Source organism: Callithrix jacchus, chromosome 5 (assembly GCF_049354715.1).
Source record: "Callithrix jacchus isolate 240 chromosome 5, calJac240_pri, whole genome shotgun sequence".
Lineage (NCBI taxonomy): Eukaryota > Metazoa > Chordata > Mammalia > Primates > Cebidae > Callithrix > Callithrix jacchus.
This window is the reverse complement of record NC_133506.1, coordinates 7,214,464-7,237,461: the sequence shown is the minus strand read 5'-3', so window position 1 is coordinate 7,237,461 and position 22,998 is coordinate 7,214,464. Positions and strand designations below refer to the sequence as shown.

Below are 22,998 nucleotides of genomic sequence, written 5' to 3'. Positions count from 1 at the left end.
TCTTTACAAAAATGTTAAAGAGCAGCTGGACATGGAATGTGTGCCTGTAGTCCCAGCTACTCAGGAGGCTGAGGCGGGAGAATCACTCGAGTCTAAGAGTTTGAGGGTTACAGTGAGCTATGGTCACACCACTGCGCTCCAGCCTGGGCAACAATAGAGTGATTCCCAACAAAGTTCAGAGATCTGGGGGACTAGGGAAAGGCTCCCAGATTGGCTCCTACCACTTGCTAAATATGAGACCTCTTTCTGGGCCTCAGTGTCCCTGCCTACAAAATGAGAGAGGGACTTGGACAGTTGGATGAAATCCCAAAGGACCTTTCCAGTTCTGACCAGCTGTGGCCACCTTCTCCCACCACACCAGACAGACTCAGCCTCTTTTCAGCCTTTGAACTTGCTTCACCCCATCCTATTATAGAGCCCTTACCCAAGCTGATCCCACCCTGGCCCCCACCACTGGAACATCACCTCTGTGCACCCCTATTGATTTTAGTCTGAATCTCTGAACTGGCGGGCCATTTGGAACACACCAGTCCTAACTCCTTCAGGGTAGAGTCCCCTATACAATACCCCTGACAGTCCACACTTCAAATCCTTCTCCTTGTCACTCCCTCCAGTCGCCTGAACTTTTAGCATAGAGTTCTTGAATGCCAACTCTGCTACTTCCCAACAAATGGCCTTGTGACAGTACCTCCCTGAATTTCAATTTCTACCTGAAAAAATGGCTGGTTTGAGGATAACACGTGATGATATTAGTAAAGTTTTTGGCACATCTCCTGACACTCAGAAGGGCTTAATAATTCCATAAGTCACCGGGAAGTGTCTCATGCCTATAATCCCAGCTCTTCGGGAGGCTGAGGTGGGTGGATTACAAGGTCAAGAGATGGAGACCATCCTGGCCAACATGGTGAAACCCTGTCTTTACTAAAAATATGAAAATTAGCTGGGCATGGTGGCACACCCCTGTAGTCCCAGCTACTCGGGAGGCTGAGGCAGGAGAATCATTTGAACCCAGGAGGCAGAGGTTGCAGTGAGCCAAGATCATGCCACTGCACTCCAGCCTGGTGACAGAACAAGACTCTGTCTAAAAAAAATTTCATAAGTCACTGCTCTTGTCTGAATAAGTTACCTTGTTTATAAAATAGGGATACCTCTTCCTTTTTTCTTTCTTTTTTAGATGATATCTAACTGTGTCACTTAGACTGGAGTGCAGAGACATGATCATGGCTCATTACAGCCTTAACGTCATGGGCTCCAGTGATCCTCCCTTCTCAGCCTCCTGGGTAGCTGGGACTACAGGTGCATGCCATCACACTTGGCTAATTTCTGTATTTTTTGTAGAGATGGGGTCATGTTACCCAGGCTTGTCTCAAACTCCTGGGCTTGAGCAATCCATTCACCTCTGCTTCCTAAAGTGCTGGACTACAGGCATGAGCCACCATGCCCAGCCTTAGAATCTATTTATAGGGATGATCACTCACTCACTTATTCATTCATTCATTCACTTAATGATTTTTGGAGAATACCTATTAAGTGCCCGGCAGAGCACTGGGCACTAGGATATTTGGTAGTGAAGAAAATAGATGAATTGTTCCAACCCTCATGGAGCTCCCAGGTAATTCTGAACAGGAAAACATACAAAGATAAATTGTCAGTGTGCTGATATTAAGAAGGAAAAAATGAAGATATTATGGAAGCTCATAAGAGGGATATGTCAGAGAGACTTCTCTGTGAGATAAGGAGCAGGGCACTGCTGGGTGGGACAGCCAGGAGGACTTCCTGCAGGAGACATCACCCTAGTCTAATAATTAGCTTTAATTATCCTCACCACAGCCCTAGAAGGAAGGCATTGGTTATCTCTCATTTTACTTTTCTCTGAAGTTAAGAGAAATTAAGGGGCTTGCCCAAGGCAATGGAACCGGGAAGGGATGAATGGGTTTTAAACCCAGATTTCCTGGCTGCGGAGTCTCAGACCTAAAAACCTGTCTTCTGCTGCCTGTTTGAATAGACAAATCCTGGGATATAGAGCATCATGGGAAGTAGAGAGGCTGCCTCCACTTGGATGGGGCCCAAAAGTGGGACTGTAACTTTGCCATACCCTACCCAGACACCAGTGTAAAGGAAGAGATCCAGACACATGCAAGAACTGACTGAAGACCCTAAGGGTGGCTGGGGCCAGAGTTTCTCCTCTCCCGCTACCATCCAGGGCTCTGTGCACTTCATTATCCCTGCCTAGGGTTGTTGGAGAGAAAGAAAAAGCAGAGATATTCCTTTCTAAATTACACTGGGATTCAGACCTTCCAGCCTGACCCACAAACACTCTTGCTCACTAAACATACCTGTCAATAGGGGACTATCAGCCTTGAATCCATCTTGCAAAACTCCCTTAATGCCTAACTCTTTTCCCTCTCTTTTCAACCTTGGACAGCAGCTGGTACCCCAACCTCCTAAGCTTTGCTGAGACCAAAACAGTCCCTGGGCATGAAAAGGATGCCAGGCGGCAGGACTGCAGATGGCTGCTTCTGCCTGACCCAGGGCAGCTGTCTCCCTTCATCCTCTCTTCACTGCCACTCTGAGGCAGGTTGTTCCTCCCACTTCCCTTCCTCAGCTCCTCTTTATTCACCCCCTACCCTTTGCCTTTCCTCTCTTCCTCCCCTTGAAGGGTAGCAAAGCCTATTCTGCAGCCAGATAATGGGCATGAATTTGGCTCTAGCTCCTACTAACTTACCCAGAACAAATTAATTAATTTCTCTGTGACTTAGTTTCTGCATCTGTAAAATGAGAGGAAAAAAGGGAGCTAGCTCACAAATTACGAGGGTAAAATGAGTTAGTAATTGTAGTGTTTTGGACAGTGCCAGGCAGAGACGCTGCTACATGAATGTATAGTAAATGCCTGGGTCGATCCAATCTAATCAAAGGTGGAGGTGGGAGATGAGCTGGGGGTATCCAGGATGTGTGGAAACCCCACCTCCTCTCATAGATTACTGCTCTAATCTCCTGGTTTCACCAGCCCCAGGCTGCTTCCCTGTGATCGTTCTCTACTCTAGCAGCTGAGTCTTCTTTCTAAACCCTGATGTGACCACATAACTCCCCTGCTCAAATTCTGCAGTGGTTCCCCATTGCCTGCTGGATAAAGGCCACCTTCTGGCCCCTTAGCATCTCATCCTCAGAACTCTCCAGCCCCATCTTCCCCATCTCTCTACTCCCCTGGATCTGAGATCCAGACTTGCTTGAAGACATGCCCTCCAGTCTCAGGCCTCCAGGCCTTTGCACTTGCTCTTTCTTCCACCTGGTGTTTCCTCCCATCCGTTTCCTCTTATGTTCGTTGTTGTCACCTTCCCTCCTGCTGCTACTCTACTAGGGCTGTAGCCAGATGAAGGCAGTCCGGGAGGGAGGCAAAAGGGAGAGTAAGGAAGAGACAGTAACTCAGAGCTGCAGCTTTCTCGGCTTCAAAATAAGAAAAGGGGACCTCTAAAGATCAAAGGAGGGGATGGAACAATATGTGAAGACTCAGGAAACTGGAAAGGAGCATTAGCATGGAGTGACTGCTAAAGGTTTACTGGGGGGCCCGCCCAAGTCCCCCAGCTCCTTTATTCCAAGTCCCCCACCTACCCACACCCCACCCCACGTCAGACCCAGGCCACTGGAGGTGAACACAGGAGAAAAACGAAGTGGAGAGGATGGGAAAGGGGAGGAGATAAGGAAAAAAGAAGGAAGTGCAGTCCGGGAGGAGATGAGAGACAGAAAGCTTGGGGTTGGAGCCCCGCGCCTCCGAGGAAGGAGGGAAAGGGTGACCTGGGATGCGCTCCCCCTCCCATACCTCCCCATTCCCGGGGGCTGCCACCCTCCGGCCGCAGCTCGGGCGGGTGGGGGCGGGGCGGGGCGGCGCCGAGAAGAATGAATAATTGAAGTGGAGGGGAGGAGGAAGAAGAAGAGAAGGAGGAAGAGGAGCCGCCCGCGCAGGGTCCTCCCCACGCCGCACCCCCCTCCGCCGCCCGGAAGTCGCTCCCCGCCTCCCGCTCCGCCAACATGGCCGCGAAGTCGGATGGAGCGGCGGCCTCGGCCGGCCCGGGCCCGGAGGGGGCGGCCGGCGGAGCCCGGGGCAGTACTGGTGGGCGCGGGGAGGCGGCGGCGTCGGCCGGGACCCCGGGGGGTGTCGGGGCGGGCGGCCCGGGGCCCCGCTACGAGCTGCGGGACTGCTGCTGGGTGCTGTGCGCGCTGCTCGTGTTCTTCTCCGACGGCGCCACGGACCTGTGGCTGGCGGCCTCCTACTACCTGCAGGGTCAACGCACCTACTTCAGCCTCACCTTGCTGTTCGTGCTCCTGCCCTCGCTGGTCGTGCAGCTGCTGAGCTTCCGCTGGTTTGTCTACGACTACTCGGAGCCCGCTGGGGCCCCGGGACCCGCCGTCAGCACCAAGGACAGCGTCGCCGGCGGACCCGCTATCAGCACCAAGGACAGCGCCAGCTCCTTCCGGACCAAAGAAGGCAGCCCCGAGCCGAGTCCCCAGCCTGAGCCCTCCTCCGCCAGCGACTACCGCCGCCGCTGCTGCCGCCTCTGCGTCTGGCTGCTGCAGACCCTCGTCCACCTTCTGCAGCTCGGCCAGGTCTGGAGGTAGGAGAAGCGCAGGTGGAAGGAGCTGAGCCTGAGGGGTGGGGGTGATGAGGAGCTACCTGCCATCCCAGCCCTGATCTGACCTTTCCGGGCTACCCTCCTGTCCTGACCTCCGCCACGCCCCACCCCATTGCAGCTCTAATTTCCTGTCAGTGGGCTTCTCCTGACCTCTGCCCCCAAGCCCTGCCCATCCCCAGTGCCATCCGCTTTGACCTGGCCTTTGAGAGGGGAGAGGATGGGGCAAGAAAGGAGGAAAAGATATCCTCAGGGGTGTGTGTGAGTGGGGAGGACCTGGGGCTCATGAGGATAAGTGTGAAGCTTGAAACAGAACCACAGGGCCCCTTCCTGACCTAACCCACCACACTCTGTCTGAGTGCCAAGCCTGGGCTCAAGAAAGATCTCAGAAGTCCTTTCCTGATCTCAAAGATCCTCTGTTCAGAATGGCAGCTCATTCACAACCTCCAAAGAGAGTCACAGAATTTGAGACAGCTAACTGAATATCCCACCTAAACTTCTTGGACTTTTTGGAAAAAGACATGCTAGACCCAACTGGGGAGCCCTCAGGCTCCCTGTACTTCCTTTGGCCCCCTCTAACCCCACTAAGAGTCCTCCCCTTCCAACAGGGCCAACGGTATTTGGAATATTGAATGTGAGATTAGATGGCCACTGGCTGCCCTTTAATTCCAAAATGGTAAGGCAAAACTGAGGCTTTGTTCAAGCTGCCCACTTTCCATCTTCTTCCTCTGCCAGGACTGAGGGTGTCTGCTGTGCATAGTTAACTGGAAAGAGGGGGAATTCTAAGCCTAGGCCTCCTCTTGAATCTGAATTGCTATTTAGTAGCTTAGGCCCTTCTGTGCTCTGAAAGAATGAACTTGCTTACAATATGATCTTAGGCGAGCCACCCTCCTCCTCCCAAGCCTCAGTTTCCTTGCCTGTGAAATGAGGGAGAATCCCTATTGCTCTTATCTCATTGTCTTTTCATTGCATTATTCTTACCTGTTGGGATGGTCAGGTGAGAGGTCTGTATGGGGGCCCTGCAGACTGTAACATTTTAAGAGTGTGGGGAAAGCATGGAAAAAGTCACTCTAGAGATATAAAGGGTGATTATTGCTGTGGTTATATTTTTTCTGCTACTTGTTAACACATTCTGCCTAACTCAGAAGATTCAGTTTGGGGCTGAGGGTTGAAAACAGGACTCCCAGGGTTTGTCCCAGCTGCTCACTTGCTGTGTCACTCTTGTTGTGTTGTCAAACCTCTCTGCCTTTGTTTCCCTATCTATTCCTGCCAAGATGGTGTGTATATTCCACTTAGCTTACCCTGGGGGACATGGGGGGCGGAGCTCTATCCACACAAGGTGGTGTTATTATTATTAGCGTGACACATAAAAATATTCATGTCTACATCCAGGAACTAATCTGCATTTATCATTCTGTGCCTGAGTGGACAGATGGTGAAAGATATTTTTAGATTCTGAAATGGTAACTTCCTATTCTTGGTAGCCAAGCTTCGTCCCCCCTTTTCCTTCAGCCTAAAGTGGGCCAGATGCCCCTCGACCACTGGCTATTCCCCCATTCAGAATTCACTTACAAGAAACTGAGATTTCTCCTCTTTGTTAAGTGTAAACTGAGTTTCCCCCAAATAGGGCAAAAACATCCATGGGTGTGGGGCTTCAGGGGAGTAGTTAGAATTGCTAAGGATCCCCTCAGCTCTGAGGTTTCTTGGATATGGATAAAAGGGCTAGCTATTTCTATTATCCCCCATTTGCAAAATAAGGGAGCTGGGATCAGATGGGTTTGTAGGGATAACAATCTAATAGCTCTTGGGTTGAATGTGGCTTATGGAAGTGTTTTGTGTAGCTTGTATAGTATTTTAAAAAACCCAGAATCTTTGCTTCCCTTTAAAAAAACTGGATCTAGCAGTATCAAGCCTGTAACAATTTAGAAAGAGTCTATGTGCTCTAATTTGTCCATCCTTTCCTTTGATCGTATCTGTGCTATTTCACTTAGACATGAAAGCCCTAATTTACAGTTCTATAACAATGATTTTATTAAACACTCACTTTGTGCCAAGCCTACTGGTTGCCTTTTTACCTGCTTTATCTCCTGTACCCCTTCTAATCATCCTGTCATGTGGTTAGCATTATAATTTCTACTTGACAGATGAGGGAATGGAAGCTCAGAGAGGGGGCATCCTTGTACAAGGTCACACAGCTAGTATCTCAAAAAGCTGAGACTCTAGGCTCTCTGCCTTTGAAGACTGAGTTCAATTTATCCACCTTGCAATTCTGCCAGTAAAGTGTCCCTCAAGCTTAAAGAACTATGAATTTGAGATTCCAAGATTCCAGGATGACAGAAAGTCAGGGCTTCTGTTGCACTGAGATAAGAATGTGATAAGAGGGGCAGAGAGTTGAACTATGTGGGTGAGGATGGGAACAGTGCGTATTCTGGGGAAAGGGCTGAATTGGAAGGTGGTCTGGTCAGGAGGCTGACATCTTTATCCTGGTTTGTAACTACAGTTTGCTGGGTGACCTTGGACAAGGCTCTTTCCATCTTTGGGTCTCAGTTTCTCTGTGTGTGAAATGAGATTTGATGTGATGACCTTAAGAGCTTCCCATTCCTGAAATTCTGACTCTGGATCTATTGTCAAAGCAAAAGCCTCAGGACCCTTGCCCCCAAAACTTTGGATTCTAAAATGGCCGAGGGCCTGAATAAATGGGAGGAAAATACAGAGAAGGTATAGAGAAGCTGCAGGGGCTGGCATTCCTAGAAATTAAGCAATGTTGGCCCAGCATGTTTGCTTACCATGTGAGATGTTCCCACAGATGTTCTGAGTGGTGGGGCCTGGGGTAATGAGGAGGGAGATGTGTGATTGAGCCTTCCAGAATCACACCTAGGAGCTAGGCAATCATTCACCTCCTGATCCCATTCCGTCAATTCTGAATAAAAAATAATCATGAAGATATTTTTTAACTTCTTAGGCTTGTAAAATGCTGAATTAAAAATTCAAATGCTTTGAGGATCCAGGCAGGTAACAGACCATAGATATGAGGGTAACAGACCATAGGTATGAGGGGTGTCAGACAAGAGGACATTTGAGGGCAAGTAGTGTCTGAGGCAAAGGGAAGCTCCAGCTGAACATGCCATGAGAAATCGTGGACCTAGTCTTGATTTCCCAAGAGAAATGGTAAATCGGGATTTTTCAGTGAACACTCCAAAATTCAACTGCTAATTAAGATTTTTTTAAAATAGTGTCAACCAAAGGAAACACATTTATTAGCCTGTCTTTTTTGTAACCTCTGGTTTAGTTCTTCAAATTGATAAGGCCTTTTCACACCAAAGATTGTATTACTATTTTAAACATAACATGAAGCTCTGAAGAGAGTGAGGAGGAGAAAGCATTCACAGACACTGCACACCTACCATGTCCCCGCAGGCCCCATGTAAGTGTTTCAGGCATGTGATCTCATGTTATCTGAAACCTTCTGCCTGGTGATTATTGATATACCCATTTATCAGACAAGCGAGACTCAGAGAAGTCAAGTAACTTTGTCCAAAAATCACCCACTGAGGAAGTGAGGAAAAGTGATCAGTCCCAAACCCAGCTCTGTCTTTTACACCACACGATGGCTACTCTAGGATATACCAGAACAATGTCTTTGTGTACACATAGATTGAACCTCTGAGAGAACAGCAAACAGATCCTTTGGTGGGGCACCAAGTTGGCTGTGGCCTGGACACCAACCTGTGTCTTCATCCCTCCCCGCCCTTTCAACTCTCTGAGCTGTTAAACTGCCCAGGGTTCTTAAGTCATTTAAAGTCCTAACGCTGTCCCCTCTGACTCTGTAGGCAGCAGAGCAGTAAGCCATGGATCCTGCTTTTCCTAATCTTGAACTCATTGGGCCCCAGCTTCACCCAGATAAGCATGGTTTGCTAAGCCAATTAGTGGGAGACGATCTGACATGGGATTCCTGCCAGGCTCTCAGCATCTGGGAACCCCAAAATGGGGAAAAATTAGGCAATTGGGATTTGGGGGCCCTCCCTCTAATGCCCTCTTTATGCCTAGGCCCTGACACTGCACTCTGTGTCACCTAAAAAGCCCTGCACAACAGAGAAGTTCTGGAATGAGTTAGTGACCTACTGGAAGTGAACTTCAGCCTCTGGATCTCCCCTCTGGGAAACTATATTCTTGGCATAATGCTTGAGAGCACGGACTTTAGATTCAAATGTTCTCAGTTTAAATCCAGACTCTACTACTTCTTATAGGTGACCTTGACAAGCCAAATAATCTCTCACCCATTGTAAACTAGGAGCCATAATTGTAACCACCTGCCTCTTGGGTTGTTTCAAGGTTTAATGAGATAATGCGTAAGGGCTCAGCAAAGGGCTTGTTCCATCATTAAATGCTCAGAAACAGCTGGCAATGATTAGTACCATCGGCCTGGGCTTTGCTCCCTCTGGAACAAAGATTTGTTCACTGAGCACGTGGCAGGACAGCAAGGGGGTCCGGAAGTCCCTTGAAGCCATATTGACATGTCAGCCATTCATTTAATCTGCAGTCATTCATTCAGCAGACATGTATGAAGCACCTGCTGTATACTAGGCACTGCTCTAAGTGCTGGGAACTGAGTAGTGAACAAAACAAAGTCCTTGCCCTCTTGGAGTTCAATAGCCTAAAGGAGGAACCAATAAATAAATAAACTACGATATATGTTATATGTGATATATCACACCTGGGTCAGACAGTGATAAGTGCTATGGGGAAAAAAAATGAAGCAGGGCAGGGAGCTATTGGAGTGCCAGGGAGGAGGTGTGGCTCTTTTAGATAGGGTGGTCGGGGTGGGCCTCTCCAAGGATGTGGAATATGGGCTGAGGGCTGCATGAAGTGAGGATGAGCTGTGTAGAGATCTTGGGAAGGGTTTTGCAAGCAAAGGGAAGAGGATGGGCAAGGAGAAGGCCTGTGTGGCAGAAACAGAGTGAGGGGAGTGTGTTCGGAGATGCTGGTGGACAGACTGGCAGGGGCGAGGTCATGCAGAGCCTCAGAGGCCATGGTGAGGACTAGGGCTTTTACTCTTCATGACGTGGGGAGCCCAGGAGAATTTGGCCAGAGAAGGAACAGGATCTTGACTTACGTTTGGCAATGTCCACTCTGACTGCTGGGTGGAGAACAGGCTGGAGGGAGGCAGAGCAAGCCTGGAGATCCGTGAGGAGGCTGCTGCAAAGATGCAGGAGGGAGACAATGAAAACCGGATCAAGCTAGTAGCAACAGGGGTGAGGCCTGCTTCAGGCTGAGCTAATAGGACCTCTTTCCTTCTTTGATCCTCAGTCTCTCCATTGGGGCCAGAGTTAGTGGTTCGGAACCCACTCTCTGGAATCAGCCATATCCTGCATCTGCCACTTACTGTGATTTGGGACAAGTGGCATGACTTGTCTGTGCCTTGATTTTCTCATCTGCAAAATGGACACTCTAATAATAGTACCTATCTCATGGGGCTTGGGGTCGTAGAAAATTAAATAATGTTGAATGTTCAGCACAGTGCCTGGAACATAGGAAGTGCTCAACAATTATGATTAGCTGTTGCTGTCTGTAAAACAGGTCAGGGGTTGGATTCCATAGTTTTCAAGCTGTGTTTTGCAGCCCCGTCTCCATCATTTTAACCCAAGTATCTCTGAATGTCTTTTTTATAATGTGTTGGTTACATGTCTAAGATGTTGTTTTGAATAATCAGTTCTACAGCTCAAGCTTGTTTACAGTTGCCTGAACTCAGGGACCATCGATGAGTTTCCTCCCTGGTCTGCCTTTGTAGGGCTGTTCCAGTTTGGGACACACCACCCACCTCCTGGGAGACCCCTCTCCAGGAGACCCTTCACCCCCACCCTGCCTCCTTCTCTTGCCCATCCAGCTGCCATGGGCCATTAGAGCTACTCCTAACAGACACAGCGGCGGCGGTTGGGCCCCACGTCCCCTGTTTGATCTATAAAGACCACACAGGAGAAGCTCTGGGGAGTGGGAGGGCGGAGGGCTGCCAGGAAATGGCTTTGAACCCAGCAGCTGGGGCGCAGGTCCCTGGGGAGAGGAGGGAGGATGGCTGGGATCTTCTCTGGCCTCTCTGTTCACCACCCTGCCTTTGTTAGGGCATCCAAATTCCTCCCCTGGGAAATCCAGTCAGCCTCTGGTTGTCACCCCCAACCCCAAATCCCGCCTCCACCTGCATGCAGAGCGATGGCTCCCCTCTGTCCCTAGAGCAAGTCCCTGTGCTTTAGCCTGGCTTTGAGGCCCTTTGACCCCTGACCTTCTGTCTTTCCTCCCTGCTCTACCCACTTGACAACCTGCTCCCCGCCCCCTTGCTCTCCACTGCCTGCAGTCCTTCCTCCAGCAACACCCAACACCAGTTTCCATTCTCCTCCCAGTGAAGTTCTGCACATCCTTGCAGGCTGAGCTCAAATGCCACCTCTTCTAAGAAGCTTTCTCTGAACAAATCCCACACTTGCTACCCTCTGCCCCTCAGACCCCACTTCCCACTCCTTCAGCCAGGCAAAAGTCATTGTTTTTGTTCTGAAGTGGAAAATGTTTGGCTGTTTTGTCTGTTGATCAAAAAGCTATACATTCTTGTTGAAACCTCAGGCAACATAGAAAAGGCATAAAAAGATAATGCTCATTGTCTCTTGGGGTGGGAGAGGTGGGGTCAGGAGATTTTCACTTACTAAATAGATATTTCTTGCATTACTTGAAGATTTTACCTCTGGCTTTTAATTAGCTAAAAAAAAAAAGCATGTATACATTCACCTGTTTTTAAAAACTCTGGTGTTCTTGAAAATTATTATACTTACCGTTTATTGGGACTTAGATTTGATCATTTCTCTTGACAATCCTGCCAGGTAGGGAGTGCGAGGATGAAGAAGAAGAGCTGTAGAGCCAAAGCCCTGGCTGTGTGGCTTTGAGCAAGGCACTTAACCTTTCTGGACCTTAGTTTTCTCATCTGTGAAATGGGGATGGTAACAATCCCTACCCAGATCTCCACTGTGAAGGCTGATTCAATTAATATATATGTGCTCTGCAAAGTACTCAGCACATAGTGGTACTCAGTTCGTGTTTGCTAGCATTATTGGCCCCATTTTACAGATGTGGAAACTGAGGCACAGAGAAGAGTGGCCTTCCAATTCATAAGGAGCAAAACTAGGATTTGAAGCCGTGAGGTCAGGCTCCCAAACCCACATGTGGAGCCACCAAGCTATACTGCCTTCTGCTGGTTAAGTGCATTCTTACAATCAATCGTGTATTGTTTAGAGAAGCAGAAGAAACAATATCAGAAAAGTAATTTTATTTTTATTTTCACTTGCTTGAGACACAGTCTCACTCTGTCGTCCAGGCTGGAGTGCAGTGGTTCCATCTCGGCTCACTACAACCTCTGCCTCCCTGGTTCAAGCGATTCTCATGCCCCAGCCTCCTGAGTAGCTACAGGCGCCCACCCCCATGCCCAGCTAATTTTTGTATTTTGTATTTTTAGTAGAAACAGGATTTTGCCATATTGGCCAGGCTGGTCTCAAACTCCTGATCTCAGGTGATCTGCCTGCCTTAGGCTCCCAAAGTGCTGGGATTGTAGGTGTGAGCCACCGTGCCCAGCCAGAAAAATATTTTAAAATGCGTTTTTTAATATAAAGTCCCCACTGTTAACATTCTGGGTTCTTCCTCTCAGACTTCCTCCCCAGGTGCAATTACTCATTCCTTTTTACCCCATAGCACCGACCACATTTTGTTGTGATCATCTGCCTACCTGGCTGGCTTTCTCACTGGATCACAAACCGCTGGGGAGTCGAGGCCTTGTCCCTCTTTCTTTCTCTCTCCCATGGTGACTAGTCCAGAGTAGCCCCTCTGTTACTGTTGGTGGTCTTGCAACCAGCCAGCTCTGGTGAGGACCATGGTGTGTTCTTGCAACATGAAGCCAGCTGAAGTGGGCTTTGGGTCTGTGGATGAAGTGCAAGGTGCTGAGTGTGGGAGCTTTCTGCAGTTGTGAACATAGCACTGAGGTCTGTTAGGCCTATGTCCGCAGCTTTTAAAACTGTCAACAGCCAGCTGAAGAAACCTCAGCACTTTGGGAGGCAGAGGCAGGTGGATCATGAGGTCAGGAGTTCGAGATCCAACCTGGCCAACATGGTGAAACCCCGTCTCTACTAAAACTACAAAAATTAGTAGGGCATGGTGGTGGGCACCTGTAATCCCAGCTACTCAGAAGGCTGAGGCAGGAGAATTGTTTGAACCTGGGAGGTGGAGGTTGCAGTGAGCTGAGATCGCGCCATTGCACTCCAGCCTGGGTGACAGAGCAAGACTCCATCTCAAAAAATAAGGAAAGAGGAGGTAGTAAGAACAACCCTGGATTGGGTTCCCAGAATGAGGTTGACTGAGAAGATGAAGGAAGTCAATTTCCTTGTATGCAGTAGGTACTCCATAAATGTTGGTGTGAACTGGATTGAACCTTTGAGATCAGAATCTTGGACAAGTCACTCCACTACCTAGGGTTAGGTTACTCCATCTGTAAAGTAACTTCAGAATTCTGGTTGAGTTTTCCTGGGACTTGGACAAAAAGCAGAGTAGCTGAGAGCTTGGGGCCTCAGTGCAGATCATGGCTCCATGACATCCTAGTTGGGTAACCCTGGGGAAATTGCTCCACCAGCCACAGCTCCCATTTGGCTGTGAAATGGGGATAGTGATCATATCCACATCTTAAGGTTCTTATAAGGATGTCTTAAGATAATGTAAATGCACAGGGCTTGTCACATAGCATATGTCCAGAAAACATCTACTAGGATGACTATTATTATTGGCCCAAGTACCAGCCCACCCTACTTGTTTGGTAACAAGATGGGGTTAGGAGGACACGGGCATAAGGGCTCCTAACTCTCACCCACTGACCCCCTATCGAGGAAGGAGAGTTGTTCTGTGGCTCCAGAGATAGTGTGAGAACAGATGCGAACTCAAAGTAAAGGGAGGCACAGTCTTTGGAATAGAAGCAAGAATACATTGTCAATCAGGCTATTCCCGAGGGTGTGAACTCCACATCACCAGAAGTATCCAGATGGAAGTGGCTAACTTTGGCAGGGAAGCCGTGGCAGGGACTCCTGCTTCAGTTTGGAGGATAAGCTAGATGGTCTCTAAAGCCCCTTCGTTCTAAGCATCTGTTGCTCTAACTTTGGGACTTTATGATGCTCGCTTCCCCAATGTTTAGCCACCAGGCCACAGGTTGCAAATCAGTGGCCTATGGGCAAGTCCAGCCTCAAGAGTGTTGGTTTGGTCCGCAAAGGATTTTTTTCTCCTACTTTTTTTTCTTTTGGAGATAGTCATGCTCTGTTGCCCAGGCTGAAGTGCAGTGGCATGATTTCAGCTCATTGTAGCCTCTGCCTCCTAGGTTCAAGTGATTCTCCTGCCTTAGCCTCTCAAGTTTCTAGGATTACAGGTGCACACCACCATGCCCAGCTAATTTTTAAAAAAATTTTTGTAGAGACAGGGTCTCACTATATTACCCAGGTGAGTCTCAAACTCCCTGTCTCAAGAGATCCTCCCACCTTGGCCTCCCAAAAGCGCTGGGATTGCAAGTGTGTGCCAGTTCTTCTCCTACTTTTTATTTATTTATTTATTTATTTATTATTATTATTTTTTTTTAGACGGAGTTTCGCTCTTGTTACCCAGGCTGGAGTGCAATGGCGCAATCTCGGCTCACCGCAACCTCCGCCCCCTGGGTTCAGGCAATTCTCCTGCCTCAGCCTCCTGAGTAGCTGGGATTACAGGCACGCGCCACCGTGCCCAGCTAACTTTTTGTAATTTTTAGTAGAGACGGGGTTTCACCATGTTGACCAGGATGGTCTCGATCTGTTGACCTCGTGATCCACCTTTTATTAGAGAAAAATTTAAACACACACAAAAGTTGAGGGAATAGGATAATGATCCCCCGTCATCGCTCTTCAACAGTTATTGACTCGTGGCCAACCCTGTTTTATCTAGGGCAGCACCGTCCGATAGAACTTTCCGTAGTCATGAAAATGTCCTGTTTCTGCACTATCCAATATAGTAGCCACTGGCCACACAAGGCCATAGAGCACTTGGCATGTGGCCAGTGTGACCGCGGAACTAAATTTTAAACTCCATTTACTTTTAATTAATCTAAATCTAAATAACCATACATGGCACGTGTTGAACATGTAGGTGTTGAAGAGCATAGTTGCAGGCCCCACCCCATTTCCTTCCCTTCTGTGTAATTTTCAAGCAAATCTCAAACAGCTCTAAAAAGGTAGACTTCAAAAACATCGCTAAATGGTCAGGCGTGGTGGCTCATGCCTATAATCCCAGCACTTTGGAAGGCTGAGGTGGGCAGATCACTTGAGGTCAGGAGTTCAATATCAGCCTGGCCAACATGGTGAAACCCCATTTCTACTAAAAATACAAAAATTAGCCTGGTGTGGTGGCGCATGCCTGTAGTCTCAGCTACTCAGGAGGTTGAGGCGGGAGAATCGCTTGAACCTGGCAGGCGGAGGTTGCAGTGAGACAAGATCACACCACTGCACTCCAGTCTGGGCAACAGAGCGAGATTCTGTCTCAAAGAAAAAGAAAATTTTTTTGTTAAAATATGTAATACTGCTATCACACCTACAACAAGGAATTATAATTTATTTTCTTTTTTTTTTTTTTTTTTAGAGAGAGACAGGGTTTCACTCTGCCACCCAGGCAAGAGTGAAGTGGCACAATCATGGCTCACTGAAGCCTCGAACTCTTGGGCTCAAGGGATCCTCCCACCTCAGCCTCCCAAAGTGCTGGGATCACAGGCATGAGCCACCACACCTGCCTAATTTCTTAAAAATTCCTATGGTATTTCTTTAATTTGTTGTGAACATTTCCAAATTGAGATTTTTCCCTTGTTTTTCTTGTTGAATAAATATCCTAATATTCACCTATTCTTGAAAAATGGAAACTCCAGCCATGCTGGGCTCATATTCTCGCAGGGCATCAATTGGCTGGAACTAACAGGTGACTGCCTCTGTAGACAGGCCACATAGGTTCCCCAGTCCCTCATAAAAATAGCAGCTGAACCCCTTTGAACATTGGCATCTGAGACCCTGGCTACCATGTAGAATCTCACACCCAGACTTGGGGCAGATAGAAGGGATGCTTTCTCCCTGCCTTGGTCCTGTGATAGCTTCAGATGCCATCAGGAGACTGGAGTCTAACACCCTTTGCCATTGGCTTATGACATGTCAACTGTACATGAGGATATCAAGCAAAGAGTGAAAGGGGAACAAAGGGTCTTGGCCTAGAGTGTGGGGTCCTGAGTCTTAGTCTCTGCTCTGCACCCATTTCACCAACCTATTTCTTTTTTTAGTGCAGTGGCACAATCTCAGCTCACTGCTACCTCTACCTCCCAGGTTCAAGCGATTCTCCTGCCTCAGCCTCCCAAGTAACTGAGACTACAGTTGAGTGCCACCATGCCCAGGTAATTTTTGTATTTTTAGTGGAGACAGGGTTTCATCATGTTGGCCAGGATGGTCTCAATCTCTTGACCTCGTGATCTGCCCGCATCAGGCTCCCAAAGTGCTGGGATTATAAGTGTGAGCCGTGCCTGGCCTCACCAACCCATTTCACAGATGGGAAAACTGAGATCCAGAGAGGGAAGGAGTGCTGGCTGCACTCATACAGTGAGGGATGTGAGAGGCCAGAGCCTAGTCCCAAAGCTCTGCTAGAGAGGGGCTGTCCATTCTTCTGCTGGGCAAAAAGAGGAATGCTGGCTGGGAGCTGATGAGGGTGAGTGGGATGGGAGAGGGTCTCAGCTTCTCAGTTAGGGCCTAAAATTAGTGGCTGGGAAATGTTTGGCTTCAGCCCAGACAAAAAAAAAAAAAAAGAGGTGCTGTGACTCTGTAGGGTGCTGCTAAGGAGGAGGGAGACAGCCCAGTTCCAGCACCCAGCACCACATGAAATGGGAGGCAAACGTGTAAAATCACATTCTTTACTGACATTTATGACTCATTTGGCTGACAACCCCAGGAAGGTCCTATTTTGTATTCTTGCAGAAGCACTCAACATTAAGGGGTAGGTATATGGGGAGGGGGGCCTCAGGGCCATGTCCTCCCCCCTTCCCCCCGCCACAAAAGCTTCTGGGGCTTCATCGCAGGTGAGAAGGCTGTATAGCTGGGAACCCAATGTTACCTGGAGAACCCATAGAGCAGATTTGGGTTCCCAGGGCCTGGCTCAGATGGATCCATGCCCCATGGTGAAATGAGGGAATCAGCCAGCCCTGGTTTGGGATGCAACCCCGATGCTTTCTGGCTGTGTGACCTTGGGCAAGTCATTTTGCTAATGGCTCTGGAATCTATTCTCTTTTGTCTGGGTCATCCTTACCTCTTACCTGGCAACTGGTCTCCTGTCTTTCACCCTCGTCCTCCTGTAATCTGTTCCCCACAGCCAGGATGCTTCCTGCTTCCTTTAACGTGCAGAGTGGTATCTAATCCTGTCACTTCCTGTTTAAAACCTTCCTGTGGCTCTCCATGACTCTAAGATAAAGACCAGGCTGGGTGTGGTGGTTCACACCTGTAATCTCAGCACTTTGGGAGGCAGAGGGGGAGTATTGCCTGAGCTTGGGAGTTCCAGACCAGCCTGGGCAACATAGAGAGACCCCATCTCTACTAAAAATTTAAAAAATGTTCCCAGCATGGTGGCATATGCCTAGGGTCCCAGCTACTCAGGGGGCTGAAGCTGGAGGATTGCTTCAGCCCATAAGGTAGAGGCTGCAGTGAGCTGTGCTCGCATCGCTGCACTCCAGCCTGGGCTATAGAGCAAGATCCTGTCAAAAAAAAAAAAAAAAAGGGCCGGGCATGGTGGCTCATCCCTGTAATCTCAGCACTTTGGAAGACTGAGGCAGGTATATCACTTGAGGTCAGGTGTTTGAGACCAGCCAGATCAACATGTTAAAACCCTGTCTCTACAAAAAAAATACAAAAATCAGCTGGATGTGGTTGCCCACGCCTGTAGTCCCAGCTGCTTGGGATGCCCCTGAGGCATCACTTGAACCCAGGGGTTAGGGGAGCAGAGGTTGCAGTGAGCTGAGATGGCACCACTGCACTTCAACCTGGGTAACACAGCAAGACCCTGTCTCAAAATAACAACAACAAAAAGATAAAGACCAGCCAGGCACCGTGGCTCATTTCAGGAATCCCAGCACTTTGGGAGGCCGAGGCGGATGGATCACTTGAGGTCAGGAGTTCGAGACCAGCCTGGCCAACATGGCGAAACTCTGTCTCTAGTAAAAATACAAAAATTAACTAGGCATGGTGCTGCATGACTGTAATCCCAGCTCCTAGGGGGGGCTGAGGCAGGAGGATCGCTTGAACCTGGGAGGTGGAGGTTGCAATGAGCCGAGATCATGCCACTGCACTCCAGCCTAGGTGACAGAGCAAGACTTTTCTCAAAAAAAAAAAAAAAAATAGAAGATAAAAACCAAATACTTCACCATGGTTCACGTCTCCACTTCATCTCATGCTTTCTTTCCCTCCCTCTCTGACAGCAGTCATTCTGACCACTTACCGCTCCCTCCCATCTCAAGACTTTGCCTATGTTGTTTCCTCGGCTGGAGATTCCCTTCCCTCCTTCCTTTACCTGGTTAACTCCTATGTCTGCTTCAGATCATGGCTCAGTAGTCACTTCCTCTAGAAAGCCTTCTCTGACTGCCACACCGTTCCCAAGCTGGACCCAGCCATTCCCCCATAGCACTGCCATTCTCAGTGCTGAAGCATGGACCCCGGCTGGAAGCATGTCGGGAGCCCATGGAACATGCTTGTTATTACATAATGATTTAGTTAATCTTCAGGTCCTCTTTAGACTGAATTCAACTGTTGGGCTAGGTCTTGGCTTGCACACCATTGTGTCCACCAGCCATTACAGCACAGATTTGGGTACATAGCAGGTACTCAAAAGTGCTTGATGGGCTGGGCACAGTGGCTCACACCTGTAATCCCAGCACTTTGGGAGGCTGAGGTGGGCAGATCACCTGAGGTTAGGAATTCAAGACCAGCCTACTAAAAATACAAAAATTAGCTGTGCGTAGGGGCACATGCCTGTGATGCCAGCTACTGGGGAGGCTGAGGCAGGAGAATCACTTGAATCGGGAGGCGGAGGTTGCAGTGAGCCAGATTGAGCGAGCCACTACACTCCAGCCCAGGCAACAGAGAAAGACTTAAAAAAAAATTGCTTGGTGAAAAAATGTCAAATGAACCTTTCCTTTTCTGGCACTAAGTTTCCTCATCTGGAAAATGGGGATTATATCCACGAACCTCACAGGGCTGCAGTGAGGATTTTAGCAAAGTACATATAAAGGGCATTTGATGAAGTGGTAGTTATTTTCTGGGGAGCAGGCAGAGACCCCAAAGAATACTTGCCCTGCCCCAAAGAACCTGTCCCAAAGGTGCTTTTCTGACCCACTGTCCCCTGGGGACAGATTCAACGGGCACCAGGGAGAAAGCCAATCTAGGAGTGTGTCTCAGCTGTGCTAGAAACCAGACTTCCTTCTTACTGATGGGGCCTCTTATTCAAAAAGCTCCTTGAAACCTTCCATTGATGCAGTGCCCAGCACTGAGCTGGGCGTTTTAGACACATTACTACTTTCTGATTTCACAGCTACCCTGTAAACAGGTATTGGGCTGATGGGTCCAGAGAGGAGAGGCAACTTGCCTGGGGCTACACAGTCAGTAAGAGATGGAGCTAGGATCTGAGCCTAGGCCTCCCTGACTCTCTCACCTCGGTTCCTTCCCTATGTTCTTGGCCATTTTACTTAAGGAGTTTACAAAGCAGAGTTTATAAAGTATATTTACTCTGGGTAGGGCACAGTACTCCCTGTAATACCAGCACTTTGGGAGGCCGAGGTGGGTGGATCACCTGAGGTCAGGAGTTCGATACCAGCCTGACCAACATGGTGAAACCCAATCTCTACTAAAAATACAAAATTAGCTGGGTGTGGTGGCACATGCCTATAATTCCAGCTACTTGGGAGGCTGAGGCAGGAGAATTGCTTGAACCCAGGAGGTGGAGGTTGCAGTGAAACGAGATCATGCCATTGCACTCCAGCCTGGGCAATAGTGAAACTCCACTAAAAAAAAAGTATACTCACTCTCTTCATTTATTCACTCGCTTAACAAATGACTGTGCATTAACGATGTGCCAGGCACTGGGCATGTAACAAAGGACATGACGGATGTGTTCCTCATGCTCATGAAGCCTGCAGTGCTGGGGGAAAGACAGGCAATAAATATGCAAACAGGTAAATGAGATGTGATAAGTAAACAGGTTGTGATATGTGTTACCTAAAAATCAGGGTAACATGACAGAAAGTGACCAGAGGGGCTGCAGAAGTGCTTTGTGGGGTTGCAGGCAGTGGTGAGGGCGGCAGCTGGGAAAGCTCTCTGAGGAAGTGACACTGAGCTGAGATGGGAGAATGAGAGTTTGACAGGCATTAGTGAGAACCTTTCCAGGCAGAGGCTCTGGGGTTGGAGTGAGCTTCGTGTGTTCAGGAACAGGAGCTGAGGGAGAGGAGGAGGGTGGCAGGAGAGGGTCCTTGAGAGGGACAAAGACTGTGTCCTCCTGGGTTTCAAAGGTCATGGTGAGGAGTTTATTTTAAAAGTAGTGGGGGCCAGGTGTGGTAGCTCCTGCACTTTGGGAGGCTGAGGCAGGCGGATCACCTGAGGTTAGGAGTTTGAGACCAACCTTGCCAACATGGTAAAACCCCGTTTCTACTAAAAATACAAAATTTAGCCAGGCATGGTGATTGCCTGAAGCTGGGAGGTGGAAGTTGCAGTGAGCCAAGATCATGCCACTGCACTCCAGCCTGGGTGACAGAGTGAGACTCCATTTCAAAAAAAACAAGTAGTAGGGAGTGGCCTGAGCTAACCTGGGAGTTTACAAGATGCCCCTGTTGTGTGAAGACCAGACTTGAAGAGGGCAAGGATGGGAGCAAGCACCCCAGGGAGGCTGCTGGAATGGGGTGACTTGGCCCAGGGTGGTGACACTGTGGTAGAGAGAAGGACTTGGATTCAGGACATAGCTGTGGAGCTCTAATGTTATCAGAATTGAATGGGTGGGGAGGGGCTTGATGAACAGTCCTTGGTATAGATAAGAATCAGTTACTTAGGCCTATTTTATAGAGAAAGATTGAGGCCATCTGAGGAGCTGGGCTTTCCCGGAATCACCTGGGAAAATCTCCACTTACTATTTTGCCCCCTCCCAGTTTCCTGTAAACCCACATAATCTTAAGTGAAGCCTGGGGTCCATCATGTCTTACTGGGGTCTTACCAAGTTCCTCCCAGGCAGCCGTACTGCACACCCTCCATTCGAGGGAAGCTGTCACAGTAGGCAGCCGAGGCGGCAGGGGAATGCCTTGGAATGAGACTTGTCCTTCCTCATCCCACTCTGGCTCAGGAGGCCATGAAGAGCCGGGGCCAAGTCTGAGATCTGACACTAACTTGCTGTGTGACTTTGGACAAGTTCTGGTCCCTTTCTAGGTCTATTTCTCGTCTGTGAAGTAAGGATAATGGCAGTACCCACTTCAAAGATTTATTAAGAGGGGTGGACACATTCATATGTATAAAAGTCTCAGCACAGCCTGTCATCCAGTTGGGACTCAGTAAATGTGAGCTGTTATCCTGAATAGTAACCCCTGCACACTGTCCCCCTGCAGACCTACACACTAGCTATGGGCTCAGCTGGGGGGATGTCCTGCCCCTGTCCATCAGCCCTGCCTTTCACATCTGCCTCCCAATCCTGCCCTGTTCACTCTGAAGGGGTCTGCAGACCCTGGACCGCATCACATTGAGACCAGGGAGCTAGCCAGCGTGAGGGTGGTTCCTGGAGGGAGAGGCAGCGGGGGAGCCGCTGGAAGCTGCTGTGTGTTTGGCCCAGAGCTGTGAGGGGGAGTGGGGAGGGGCGAGAACACACACTCGGAAATGCAGAGACCGACAGATGGAGGAGCTGAGGATGTGAGAGACACAGACAGACAGAGAGAGACCCAGAGTCAGGGAGAGGAGGAGCAGGAAGCGGAGGGTGGCCGGAAAACTGGAAGTCACGCCAAGTCACAGGCTGAGCAACAAATCAGTAGATGGACCAAGCAGCCAAGGGACTGAAAGACACAGACAGACAGACCACCAAACAGACCACAGACAGACAAGACACAGACAGACCACCAGACTACAGACAGACCACCAAGCAGATCACAGACAGATGGACCACCAAAGAGATCCAGCATCCAAGACAGACAGACAGACCACCAAACAGATCCAGCATCCAAGACAGACAGACAGACCACCATACAGATCCAGCATCCAAGACACAGACAGACAGACCGCCAAACAGATCCAGCATCCAAGACACAGACAGACATACCCCCAATAGATCCAGCATCCAAGAGAGACAGACAGACCACCAAACAGATCCAGCATCCAAGACACAGACAGACAGACCGCCAAACGGACCCAGTATCAAGACAGACCACCAAGCATCTAAGACACAGACAGACAGACAGACCACCAAGCTGACCCAGCATCCAAGACACAGACAGACTTCCAAGAAGATCCAGCATCCAAGACACAGACAGACCTCCAAGCAGGTCCAGCACCTAAGACCCAGAGAGAAAAACAGACCTCATATTCACAGGACACACAGGCTGTCTGGTATCCAAGGGACAGAGACTGGAGCTCCTGGCCTCTAAGTTCAAATAGACAGGCTGACCCAGGATCACAGGGTCAGACCAATAGGACATAGTATCTGAGAGACTATGTGACCCACAGTCCAAGGGACAGGATTCCAGGATTCTGGAATTGAGCCAGAGACTCAGCCAGGATCCCAGAGTGAGACTGACTGATTGACAGATTCCCGACAGAAACACAGGAATGATAAATAGGCTGGCCCTGCACTCAAGGGACAGACAACGATAGCCTGATCTGAGCCACAGACAGACAGAGACAATGACTCAGGATCTGAGGTCAAAGTGATGGGTCCAGGCTTGGACCCAGGTTTGACTGTCTGAATGTACTGAGGCGCAGGCCAGAAACTCTAACCTAGAATCAGAGACTTGGGGTGACTCAGGAGCAAAGAACTGGAGAGAGATGGGGTGACACAGATGCTGCTGGAAGCTTGCTGGCTTCTCAAGAACATGGGATCCCTTTGTCCTTTTCCCTTCCTGCCCATTAGAGAGCAGCCCCCAAACTCTGGGGGACTAGGGGACAGTGGAAAGTTCCTGTGGGGAGGGTTGGATGGGCCTGGGGAGAAGAGAATGAGCCCCTATTCATTTCTCAACCCTGCTACCTGTTCATGGAGGCAGTGGGGTTCAGAAGAGACAGGTTTTTGGGTCCCTGACAGGACGGGTTTC

The 22,998-nt window shown here is 49.1% G+C and overlaps 1 protein-coding gene across 1 annotated transcript in view; it reads left to right on the top strand.

Moving 5' to 3' along the window:
- The first annotated feature begins 4,001 nt into the window (after window positions 1-4,001).
- XKR7 (XK related 7) overlaps window positions 4,002-22,998 on the top strand; it is a 33,919-nt gene continuing 14,922 nt past the window's right edge. Inside the window, exon 1 of the mRNA XM_002806748.7 lies at window positions 4,002-4,610. Coding sequence (XP_002806794.5) covers window positions 4,027-4,610 — 584 coding nt within the window. The 5' untranslated portion in view covers window positions 4,002-4,026. The remainder of the gene's footprint in view (window positions 4,611-22,998) is intronic.